General features: G+C 34.3%; 2 protein-coding genes across 4 annotated transcripts; one reads left to right on the top strand and one right to left on the bottom strand.

Annotated features, from left to right (window-relative positions):
* Positions 1 to 797: 797 nt before the first annotated feature.
* Positions 798 to 3754, top strand: LOC105634471 (Nse4, component of Smc5/6 DNA repair complex). The gene is made up of 7 exons (XM_012217335.4): positions 798 to 1252; positions 1351 to 1431; positions 1824 to 2076; positions 2207 to 2306; positions 2608 to 2824; positions 2932 to 3023; positions 3256 to 3754. The coding sequence occupies exons 1-7, from the start codon at positions 1051 to 1053 to the stop codon at positions 3493 to 3495; spliced, it is 1185 nt and encodes a 394-aa protein (XP_012072725.1). The 5' UTR covers positions 798 to 1050; the 3' UTR covers positions 3496 to 3754.
* Positions 3755 to 4452: 698 nt separating this feature from the next.
* Positions 4453 to 11140, bottom strand: LOC105634472 (enoyl-[acyl-carrier-protein] reductase [NADH], chloroplastic). 3 transcript variants are annotated; one of them, XM_012217337.4, is made up of 13 exons: positions 10393 to 11140; positions 8386 to 8702; positions 7984 to 8093; positions 7818 to 7873; positions 7648 to 7732; positions 7509 to 7556; positions 6364 to 6438; positions 6118 to 6229; positions 5967 to 6018; positions 5824 to 5875; positions 5692 to 5749; positions 4919 to 5017; positions 4453 to 4826 (listed from the first exon to the last, which is right to left on the bottom strand). In XM_012217337.4, the coding sequence occupies exons 2-13, from the start codon at positions 8663 to 8665 to the stop codon at positions 4672 to 4674; spliced, it is 1182 nt and encodes a 393-aa protein (XP_012072727.1). In that variant the 5' UTR covers positions 8666 to 8702; positions 10393 to 11140; the 3' UTR covers positions 4453 to 4671. The 3 variants fall into 3 exon arrangements, with proteins under 3 accessions (XP_012072727.1, XP_089580290.1, XP_012072726.1); XM_089724164.1 differs by lacking the exon at positions 10393 to 11140 and adding an exon at positions 8835 to 9137; XM_012217336.4 differs by lacking the exon at positions 10393 to 11140 and adding an exon at positions 8872 to 9133.
* Positions 11141 to 12364: the final 1224 nt, after the last annotated feature.

The raw sequence follows: 12364 nt of genomic DNA on the forward strand, positions 1-12364 counted from the left end.
ATAAAATAAATTAAATAAAATGGATAATAAAAATTCAATCATAGATGTATATATATTAATGATAATTTCATATAAAACGCTTTCTCTTATGATTTATCAAAATTTTCCTAATTTGATAGAGTAATAGAAATTAGAAGAGAAAAAATATATCAATGTCGAAAATAAATTGATCTTACCAAAATTGTATAAGTAATTGAATTATTGAATGACAATTAAGACTAATATTATGTAATTTTAATTGAGAAAGATAGGTTATAATATTATAATTATTATAATTATTTACTAATATGTATCAATTATGATAATTGAATGATAATTAATATCAATATTTATATAATAATATAATTAATAATTAAATTTTATATGATACTATCAAAATTAAGAGTTCTATGTAGTCTTATAATCCCATGTGTCATCTTTAAGAATCTTATGTTGTAAGAACAATAAAAGAGCAATCATTTAAGAAGTGCCACATGTCAACTTCTTGCAAAAAAAAAAAAAAACTTATTTTATATATATAAATCGATGAAATCCAATTCAAAATTAGAGATAGTTTTAGAAGAAAAAAAATATTTTTATTAGCCTCTTCAAAAGCTTAATAAATGAGCCAAACTTCTTTAAATCGAATTTAACTTATTATTAAATAAGTCCAAAAATAAAATTCAGTCCTTTAGAAGATAAATTTAAATTCAGCCGAATCAAACCGAATTGAAGGATTATTGGAGGAAAATATATACTATTTTTTTATGTAATAACTTGGAGAAAATATAGAGAAGCAGGAGGAAACTTATTGAAGAAGATATTTATTGAGGCTGTTTTGTCTATTCAACATATTTTATTATTTTATTTTAGAATTTATTTATCATTTTTGGACGAGGAGTGAGAGAGGAGGATTTTGAAAATGCCATTTCCAATTGAGTGAATTTAAGTAGAGCGGGAAAATCAACCACCATTCCCTAAATCCAAAAGTCAAGCCTACAAGAAAAGAAAAGGTTTGTATTAAGATTCTTTCATAATTAGGGATTTTCTTTCTCCTGAGAATCTCCAATCATGGTCAGAACTGTCAAGCGAGAGCGCACCAGTAATAGTAATGGAAACCCAGTTGACTCGGATCGACAACTCAGAGCTGTGAAGCGAGAACATTTGACTCGGAATCGAGCTGGCGCCGCCGGAGATCAGTCATCGCAGGAAGACTTCATTGAGCGGCGAGTCCTTCGGTCTAAGTATCTTGCGTTATATAATAAGATCAATGGTTAAGCGTCTTCCATATTTTTCTACTTTTTGCTATTTATTTATTTATTTTTATGCATTTGTTCTATTTTTCATTTTGCTTTTCTGTAATTTTTGCAGATGAGAGAGATGATTTAACGAGAGTCGATTCAAAGAACTTTGCTAGCATAATTAAGGAAGTCGACAATTTGCACCAGCATGGTATTTTTTTTTTCTTTAAAATATTAATTATTACTTTTGAATTTTCTTACCCATCTGTATAGTTGCTGGAAAAATGGATATATCTCAATATTAATGGAATTGCTGTGGTTCTTGAAACTGAATAAGGAGTGGAAAGTTTGCAATTGAACTATGCTTTCATCCCAAATGTTTTACTTAAAAATAGAAGGGAAAAATCTAGAAACTGAAGATTATTATGTATTTTCAATTGTTGCACTTGACATTGTAAATTTTCTTCTTTTCAGCCTCCTTGTGGTTAGCAAGCTTTTTACTTTGCAAAGGCTTAATTATCTTGAGAGGTTTTCGTGTATAATATTCTTTTTATGCTATTATAGCGTAGAATGTATATGAAATTTTGGCTTTTGGGAATTCAGTGCTCAAGCCAAGAGAGCAAGTTGCAGATGCAGAGGCCTTGTTGGGCATAACTAACTCATTGGTGACCTCTGTTAAGTCCCAGTCCAATGAAGGGATAACTGCTGCAGATTTTGTTTCTGGTTTGCTCACAGAGTTTGGCCAATCTAATAGGACATTGGACAATGAAGGGAATATCTCTAGTTCCATCAAGTGGAAAGAGATTGGGGTTGTTGTTTCATCCATTTTTATGAAATGTAATGGGTTCACCACAATGTGAGTTACTTCTCTTTTTCTTTTTTTTTATTTATTTATTTTTATTTTTTTATATGTACCTTTTTTCTGTTCATATACTATCCTACCTTATTTTTGGTGTTAAATGTTTGTTTAATGTTGTTTACTTAAGGGTTGGACCAATGAATACTGAGTTGAAACAGAGGAGAGCTGTGGTTCATAGAAGTGATAGAAGGTGTGCAAAACCAACTGAAAAAGCTCGGCCTCAAGAGGTGATGTTATCCTTCGGTGATCAAATTTTTTTCCCTTTAAATCTCTAAAATGTGTATAATAGGTTTTCGCCTGCTTAGTAATGTATCATGCAGATAGAAGTTCTCCAATTAATAAGAGTATTAAAATGATGAATGGTTACTCCTATTTTGGAGTATAAAATTGTTGTTTGTAGGGCTTAAACAATAACTTAATAAGAGTATTAAAATGATGAATGGTTAATCCTAGTTTGGAGTATAAAATTGTTGTTTGTAGGGCTTAAACAATGAGTACTGACACAAGTTTGTGGTTCATATACTGTAGGTTGATGATACTAGGGCAGAAGAGAAAACAGATACTGATAATAACATGTCAACAATGTTTGAGATCTTAAGGAGGAAGAAAAGGGTTAGACTTGAAAATTTGATCTTGAATAGAAGGTCTTTTGCACAGACTGTGGAGAACTTGTTTGCACTTTCATTCTTAGTTAAAGATGGGCGGGTTGAAATAACAGTGGATAAAAGCGGTTCGCACTTTGTTTGTAAGATTTATTTGACAGCAGTCAGTTCAGAATGTAGTTATACCTATATTGCACATTAATATATTCCTTGCTGTTTAGTTGATTTGTCATATTTTCCTCTTCTTCAGCACCTAGGAATGCTCCTGCTGCTGATTCTGTAATGTCACGGGAGGTTGAATATAGGCATTTTGTTTTCAGATTTGACTTCAAGGATTGGAAGGTATGCGATAAGAAATAAATTCTCATGTATAGATGTTTAGTTTCAAACTTCAGAACATGTTCTTTTCCCCACTGCCTTGTGGCATTTGATATTGCAATATATGACTATAGCTAAAGGTTCATACGAAAGTATGGTTTCTTGATAGTTGAGATGCCTAATGCTGTATATATTTGGTTGGTTGCTATTATCTTTTGAGGCTCATGAGTCTGTTCTGCCAATAATAAACTTCCAGCAAATGAGGGATGTGGTTTCGGAAGGTGATGAGCTAATGCCTGACCGAAAGAGTTCTGCTATTTCTGAGTCAGACCCATCAGTTGACGTTAACCAAGGAACAGTAGTCAGGACGCCAATCAGGAAATTGTCTAGGAACCGTGGCCTTGTCGTACATGAAGATTCAGTTGTTGAAGACTCTCCTGTTGAAGCTACACAAGGTGGCATTGGCTCCCTTAGATGTAAGCGTAAGCTCGTTTGATTCGAGCTTAGTGTATCAGGCATCAGCTATTTTGTATTGTACATGATAAATTCGGGGGGATTTTGCATAAATAGATGTTCCTGTGAATTCTTTCAATTTTGGGCACTTGCAATTTGGTGTGTGCATAACTTAAATATGCTCCATAGGATATGCAATGCAAGGATGTTTTGTTGCATTTCATAGCCTTGATTGGAGATTGAAGACGGATCAAGGACTTGTACAAACTCAAGAATTGAAAGTTACTGATTTTGCTGATTAATTTCAAATTTACCACTGAGTGGATCTGTTCAAATAAAATATTCCACTGGTTCTAGATAGAAATTGTCCTTTTAATTAGCGAATTTGATCGAGGAACTGGGTTTCATTTTCAGCTCCTACGTGCACGGATTGGAGCTCTAAAACGTTTGGGCCAAATTTAAATAAACGTACATTTCACTTGTATTAATTTATGATCTTTACATAGAATATTATTCAAATTATCAAAGAATGATAGCTATTTAGCCACTCAATAATTTTAGCAGAAGGATCAAAAGCATGTTCAAAAATGTAAAAGTATGAAAAAATGTCACATTTTATAGCTTGTGGTTTACACATTAAATTCAAAGAGAAATGACGTCAAAGGTTCCTTCTCTGTTTCTTTTCCCTACGGTTAACTCTTACATTTTCTAAAACAAGTTAGAATAGTAAGAACAACAAACGAAACAGTCCAAGTTCAGCTTCGTAAAGATATACTTGAGCTTAAAAAATTCGAACTCAGTTTATTTACAGTTTATAGTTAATTTTTTTTTCATTACAAGCTTAAACTTAGCTCGTTAAGTTTATTAAATGAATTTGGACAAATTTTTTTCAAGCCAAGCCTCCAAAAGCTCATAAGATAAGCAACTTGACTTGTTTATAGCCCTCACAACATGAATAAATTTTGGAGTAGCTCAGAATAAATTGAATGTACCAAGGAAATTCACACCTAAAAATTTTGATTTACATTAATCAGCATGTTCAATCAATGGCCCCACACTTCAGACAAAATCTCATGAAAAAAAAAGGACGAAAAAGACGCCTCAGGCAGAACCCCTTAGCGTAATGCCAATCAAGGGATAAAAGAATCAGATAGGAAAAGAAAGGCAGCACTAACTAAAGCTCAAGTTTCGTTCTTCGTGAATCTACATGCAGTTATCTCTAGTGTTTGTCTTTTGGGATGTTGAGGTCCTTGAGTATCGGACTATCGAGGCCCATGCCCATTGCATTGAGGCCATTGTCGACATATATAACAGCACCAGTAATGGCAGAAGCCAAAGGCGAAACTAAGAAGGCGGCAGTATTCCCCACCTCGTCTGTTCCATAAATTTCGTCAACTTAGGAATTGTTGAAGAAACATAAATGAAAAATGAAATATCATAAATCCAAGCGAAGAACTATTCATCACCTGCAGATAGTTCCTTTTGCAGGGGTGCATTGGCTAATGAATACTCAATCATCATGTCAATAAAACCAATTGCTTTTGCAGCTCGACTTCTTAATGGACCTGCGAGTCAATCAAAGGCAATGATATACAAAGAGTCATAGAGACTTTAACTATAAACACAGCACTCAACCTGTTGACATCAGACGAGGACCCAGAGTAGAATTAACTTGAACCAATCTACAACGCATTTAATAGAAATGGGTACAAATGACAAAATCAGTCTTTGTGGGGAGGTCTTAATATGTTCATTGTACTAAGGACCTAGTCCATGAAAAGTACAGGTAACTTGAAACCATCCCTGTGAAGATTTCTTATGCTTTACCTATACATACATAGTAGAGATATATTTACAATGTGGCAGGCATAGAATAAACAGGAACCTTGACAAACTTAGCAGTGTAAAAGGAGCCATCTCAGTTGGCAATTTTATGTTTTTAACTAAGAGACATAGCAACCGCATGGAGCAAGGAATGTGGTAACATTCAGAAAGTCCCATATTAGCCTAGAGCAATTTCATAGGGGGGAAAGGAAAATCCTCAACGGAACCATATATACTCTTTATGAACTGGTGTTGTTCAGACAGATGATGCAACAGAACAGCTTGACTTCATGATAGACTACACACTGGAGCAACATACAATGGTTCAAGGATGAAAACAAACAATGAGGCCTATGAAATTATTCCAGTGGATGCACTTGAAAGAAAAATAGTGGAGAACTGAGGGCAATGGTACCAGCAGATATTGTATTCACTCTAATTTTGCGTTTCCTTCCCGCTTCAAAAGCAAGCACCTGAACAGAAAAATAGCAAAATTATATGAAGAAGTACAATCATAAGACACATGCAGGAAAAAGTGAATACTTACTCTTGTGTCGCTCTCAAGTGCAGCTTTGGCAGAACTCATGCCTCCACCATAACTGCATATGGCAAAATTTAAGAACCATTAGCTATGGAAAGTGATAATTTAATGACACTGGAACACAGTCTAAAGAGGCATGAAAATCATACCCTGGAATGATCCTCTCAGAAGCAATATAAGTTAGAGAAATTGAAGAACCACCTGTATTGGTAGCACTCTTTAGATTCTATAGACATGTCTAATAAGTTGGGGGATAAATTCAAATAATGTTGTCAGATAGGACAAGCAGAAAAGGCATGCCTGGATTCATTATTGGTAGAAAATGCTTGAGCAAAGAAACATAGGAGTAACTAGATGCAGATACAGCTGCGAGATACCCTTTTCTTGACGTCTCCAACAGAGGTTTAGTGACCTATTATAACAACAATTAAGCCTTAATCCCAAACAATTAATAGATGATTTCATAGGTTTAGTGACCTATTACATAGATGATTTATTTGTTATGTACAAATGATGCCTGAAATTTTACAGACAGAAACTATGCACCTCTGGCCCATTAGCAAGTGAATGCACAAGAATGTCTATACTGCCAAAATCCTGTTTGACAGATTCAGCAGCTTCCTGCAAGATACAATGTCCACATAAGCGTCAATGCATAGCTAAATCTTTCACCTCTTTGTAATGTTTTAAGGCTGGCTAACAATATTTCAACTGTGAAAAGTTCAAAGTTTCAAAAATAATAAATGCATTTCTGAAACATTGCTATTGCTAGTGGCATGGGGCTTAATATCACAAACATTTGAACAACATGACATGTTATCAGGAGCATGGAATCAAACATGTCAGACTGATCATTCAATCAGAAAAATGATCCAAGAATAGGGTTTGAAGACTTTGAGGCTAGGTAAGCAGAAGGCAAATGGATATAGGGAAAAACCCTTTTAATGATTGAAAAAACATTGTGCACAGTGGTGTAACAGGTGAGGATGGTTGACTGAATTAATACAAATTGAGTTACCGTCATAACAAATAGAAGTAAGGTACACTTCTCTACAAAATGACATGACATGACATTTACTTGGTTGTCAATGGGGAGATCAAAGAAAACCAGAAAACTGAATTTAAAAGAAGAAGAAGAAGAAGAAGAAGAAGAAGAAGAAGATAAAAGAGAAGAAAAATAAAAATTGAACCAGAAGAAGTGGTAAATCAAAACAATGGTTTGGTTTACTCGGACTTCAGTTATCCATTCATGATGGTTCAGCTTCAGATTGGCCAATTGTGAGAACTAATGTCATTGGATCAGTCTGGAAATATTGCTTATACCAAACTGTGAGCACCAATAAGTGACAGAATCAATTGGCACCCATACAGTCCTAGAGGCTGATTAACTAATAGCAACTTTACAAGCCTCTAGAGGCAATACCAAAAACAATTTCAAGTCCTCCGAAGTACATCAAGAAAGATGACCCCACTGCAATCTCCAATCCTTTAAATTTGGTTATGTAACAAGCTGCACATCAAGGTTCATACAACGAAATGGAGATTGAAGGAATGAAGAGAAAATTTAATTGTACATATACCATCAAACACACCTCAAATATTTTTCTTAAAGGGTGAGGGAGAGGAGGTTGAGAAGGTCTTCAAAGTAAAGAATGTCTATGTCAGGGAAAAAGGGAAGTTATTATCCATACCTGAACAGTCCAATTACTGCATCCTGCATAGCGCTTATTTGTTTTCACCTGCACAAAGTGACATTAAAAATGGCAATCAAGAACCATTTAAATCAAGTTACATACAAGGTATCAAAACTCAATTCTTCTTCTCCATTACATCTTCAGGCACATCTTCAGGGTTGTCATACACTGCATCAAGTGGATAGATCTTGGTGATCTTCATTAAAGAACCATCTGGCAACCTGAAATATCAAACTGCAAGTTAGTGGGTGCCATTTAAAAGGTTTACCCATTAGAATGCAACATAAAAAAACTGAAGAATCTTACGCTCGTGATTCATCAAACTTTCCTCGTCGTAGGCTGGTTTCAAAAATGTTTAAAGCCTATAAATGCAGCTTCATAGTCAACAACAGAATGGTTTTACATGGTCCAAGAAGTCCCAAAATACAGAAATAGAATCATTGTGGAAAAGAATGCATCATAAGATACTTACAGGCACCCACGTCCCAACCAGAATTTCAGCACCTGCAGCAGCAAGAGATTTTGCTATTGCCCAACCATACCCGTTGTCATCAGCCACACCAGCAATAAAAGCCCGTTTACCTGCGGAAAACTTCAAATTTTAGCTTGGAAACATACAATAACTATTTTTACAGACTATTACTGACACATTCAACATACTGTGAACTACGGTTTGGTAAAGAGTAGTCAAAAGAATGTAATACGTTTTATTTATTATCACTATAAGACGAGCATATTGAAGCAAAAAAAAAAAAGAAGAAGAAAAGGTTGTCTGCACAAATCCTTATCACATTCTAGAAAGAAAGAAACATACAAGTTTTATATTAAAGAATAAAATGAGGGAAAAAGAACAAAGGAATAGAACCCAAAATACCTTTCAAATCAATTGGCAATCCAGGCACTTGCTTACTGTCACTAGACTCAGACATTGCTTTTGTGGCAAACTTATTTAATTTAACTGACCATGACTTGAAATTCTGTACTAGAGGAGGTGGTAGAAATGATATATGAGAAGCACTGGTGAGCTTAGCCAATGATGCCTGTTTAGAATTAGAACCAAAAGTAGTGGCACCCGCCTTGAAAACTCTGCAAGAAGAGGAAAAGTAAGGCCTTGTTGTTGCCAATTGCAGGGTGGAGGCTGCAATTGCGGCCATTTTCAATAGATTAATTCTCTTAGTGGAAAATAGTGACCTGCAAAAAAATATTAAAATCATCGTCTAATCCAAAACATATTAATACAACCATACAGACAGCGCTCAAAAAAAAAAAAAAAAAAAAAGGGAAAATGAAAAGGAAAACACATTCAAAAAAAAAAAAAATTACATCCGCTGCAACAGGCAGAGAGAGGTTTAAGAGTTACCCTGGAGAGACGGAAAGTGCCAACGTCGAAGAGAGAAGATAAAAAAGTAGATGATGGGTCTAGACTTTACAAAGGGTTTTAGTGCTTTGTCGGAGTATTTTGGTGGGTTGCGATCAGACTAGGGCTGTCAGTGGCAGCAGCTCAAGTGTGAGTGTTTGTACTCTTGGACTCTAGTAATTCATGGGGTAAATTTCACCGGAAGGAACTAATTATGTGTCTACGCACTTTATAGAGTATAAATTTCAATTTGTAATTTAATACTCAAATTTTGATTTTTTTTTTTTTTTGACTGAGATTTGTATATTGATGAAAGAACTTTGGCCGATTTAATTCTTTTTGTTTTCGGTGTGTGGACATCCATATGGATGCTACCTGTACTTATACTTCGGTTTAGGCATGGCCACCGGTTCGGCTTGAATCAAAATTGAATCGAAATCGAACCGTACTGTAAACGAATCGGAACTGGACCAAAATCGGCTCTTCAAAATTTTAAACTGAAATCGGCGGTTCAAGAGCTGGTTAAAGTTCATGTAAATATTAAAATATGAATCAGAACCGGCCCGGAACCGGCGGTTCCAGTTCGGTTCAAACTGAAAATTTTCTATTTTTATTTTCAAAATGATAATCACTTAGCCTATTTTATATATTTCTAAAAATCTCAATAATATTATACTAAATGATATACTTTACTTAAGAATTTTTTTTTAAAAAAATAGACTTTATTTTAAAAGTTAAAAATCTAAAAAGTAAAATAGTAAAAAAAGAAAGAATCATTTAGGCTAAACTTATATTATTTTTAATTTTTTTTACCCTTTTAAATTGTTTGCTAAGTTTAAAATTACATTCTTTTGAAGCATTTTTTAAAAATTTTCTTATAATTTATTTAATTAATAATATTTAAACAAAATAAAGTGATAATTTATTTGATTATTTTGTAAAATTAATTAATTTTATTCCTACATGAGTATAAGCATTCTAATATTTATTTAAAATAAAATTTATCAATATTTTTTAAACTCATATTAATATGTACGAAATAAAGATGTAATATTAAAACCGATTTAAAAAAAAAAAACATATATCACCAGAAACCGTGAATGGAACCGTCGATTCATCGAAATTGCGTCGGAACCGGCCAGAACTAGAACCGGACCGGAACCAGCGGCTCAAGGACCGATTCTGGTTCAACATTTTAAAAAATTTGAACTATCGGTTCCGTGAACCGATAGTTCAATGAACCGGCCATGCCTACTTTGGTTGAGTTAGATTAGAAAAGTATAACTTATACAATGCATGCTATATTTTTCATATGATATTAAATTTAGGAAAATTAATTATTTAGTCCTTGAGGTGTGATAAAATTATTTGAGTAGTCCTTTCGTTTGGGCGAATATCCAGTGCATCCATGATGTTTGTATCTGTCATTCTAATTAATCCCTCCGTTCAAATTTGAGATTTTTTTTTCTTTAAATAGTAAAAAAAGTAAGAGAGATGTGAGAGAAAATATATGAACAAACATACCCTTCTCTTATTTTTCCCGTTTGGGCCACTGATCATCATCTCTATGGAGCACGCTGACCAATGACACTAAAAGCGTAGCCTTCATAGATGGTGGTCGGCGTCCAAGGCAACGATTCAGAACCCAGGTCTCATCAAACTTTACCGATCGCGTTTGCTCTCTCCTTATTCATCATCAACACCAATTCGTTCCCAAAATTATTGTCCGTGATTTTCCTATAGAATCAGTTAAGCATTTCATACTAAATCCGATATGTACGCACATAGGAAAAGAAGCAACCGCTAGTTAGTGGTAGGGGGAGGCATGAAAGAAGAAGCATCCAACATCATCGCCACAGCGAGATTGAGAATGAGAGAAATCCATGAATGAGTGGGTTTGAGAACTCCAATATTGGATTCCTGTGCGTTGATTCCAGCGTCGGGTTCTCTATCCGAACTGGTTTGTTCGTCCCCATCATCACAAGAGGCGCATCTTCAATTGCGAATACATATCTAGGTGCATCTGATCATCATGACCCAATCTATCGTATAACAGAAGCAATTTCATAATAATGGTGAGGTATGAACAGAAGTGGAGATGGAGGTGGAGATAGAGGCACAGGCGGTGGTGGTGATGATGGAGGAGTTGCAGATTCTAGGGAATTTGATTCGAAGGTGGTAATGGTGAAGGTAGCGGTCGAGAAGATGGTGAGGGTGGGGATGTTGATGTGGAGGCAGCGATAGTGGAGGCGGTGTAGGCAAAAATGGCGGAGAGGGAGAGGTCTGTGGCTTTCATATTGCCTATGGGTATTTTTGACATTTCTTGACGACTTAACGGAAAAAACAAAGGAAATTAATGGAGAGACTACTCGGAATGATGGATCCAAACATCAGCGACGCGCTAAATATTTGTCCAAAATAAATGGATTACTAAAATAATTTCATCATATCTCAGGGACTAAATAATTAATTTCCCTCAAATTTATGAACTTTGAAAATTTAAGACTCAGCGTGTTTAAAGGATAACCATGCTTTTAAAATATAATTAAGACTTTAGTTGAGTTACATGTGAAATCGAAGATTTATATGACAAAAATCACATGAATGATGTGTACTTTTTCTATGACTGGAAATATGAGAAATCTATCTGACTTATGGCTTTTCTTGAAATAGAGACAAGTAATTCTTGCGAAATTGTGTACATTGAAGAAATGTAAAGTATATGAGAATTATAATAAGTTAAAAAGAAAGAATGTGATTTTGAGGAACTTGGGATTTGTGAGTTCCTCTAACTCCCACTATCTGGTCCCGTGGGACGAGATAGTAAATGTCACATCCTATATTGGAGGCACGTACTGATTTATTTCGTAACACCTGTTGCCCAATCCTAAAAGATTAGACGGCGGACGCCATATTCGGTGGCGAAGGCACCATTGTAACTAACATATTAATCTAAAAAACTACTATATGAATTAGAAGTGATTAAGTATTCACAAGTCTAGCAAGTATTAATTTTAATATAGAAAAATATTTTGAAAATCCTACAGAAAAACTGCAAGAGTTTTCCTTAAAAATTGAACTTAACTAAAACCTGTGAATCCAAAACACTCCCAATTCAACCTCAATCATCCAACAAACTCCAATAATCAACTCAACACAAAATCAACTCCAATAGATTCATAGTCATTCATTTTCTCATCATCACCATAATAAACATCAAATTTAAGACATTAATATATATATATATATATACACACACACACACACACGTCTCATAAATCCAAACCATAAATAATTAACTTAGGAGAAATCACTACATCTAGATATTACATACATCCATATTTGTCTCCTTATACATATGCCTAAATAAAATATACTTCAAGAATACTTAAGTTACATATACCCAAATAACATTTTTTCTAATATTATTAATTATACATGCCATAACTCTTAAATACATAACATTAATTCTATGACTACCAAAAAGATCTCGTCT

This window comes from Jatropha curcas, chromosome 7 (genome assembly GCF_041381405.1).
Source record: "Jatropha curcas cultivar XTBG-Jc1 chromosome 7, XTBG_Jcur_1.0, whole genome shotgun sequence".
NCBI classification, from domain to species: Eukaryota; Viridiplantae; Streptophyta; class Magnoliopsida; order Malpighiales; family Euphorbiaceae; genus Jatropha; species Jatropha curcas.

Coding starts and splice junctions, on each gene's coding strand:
- LOC105634471 (XM_012217335.4), top strand. CDS start 1,051: ATGGTCAGAACTGTCAAGCGAGAGCGCACCAGTAATAGTAATGGAAAC. Junction 2,307..2,607: donor AAAAAGCTCGGCCTCAAGAG/GTGATGTTATCC, acceptor CATATACTGTAG/GTTGATGATACTAGGGCAGA. Junction 2,825..2,931: donor AAGCGGTTCGCACTTTGTTT/GTAAGATTTATT, acceptor CCTCTTCTTCAG/CACCTAGGAATGCTCCTGCT.
- LOC105634472 (XM_089724164.1), bottom strand. Junction 7,733..7,817: donor AAGTTTGATGAATCACGAGC/GTAAGATTCTTC, acceptor TTGATATTTCAG/GTTGCCAGATGGTTCTTTAA. Junction 4,827..4,918: donor GCAAAAGGAACTATCTGCAG/GTGATGAATAGT, acceptor TTTATGGAACAG/ACGAGGTGGGGAATACTGCC.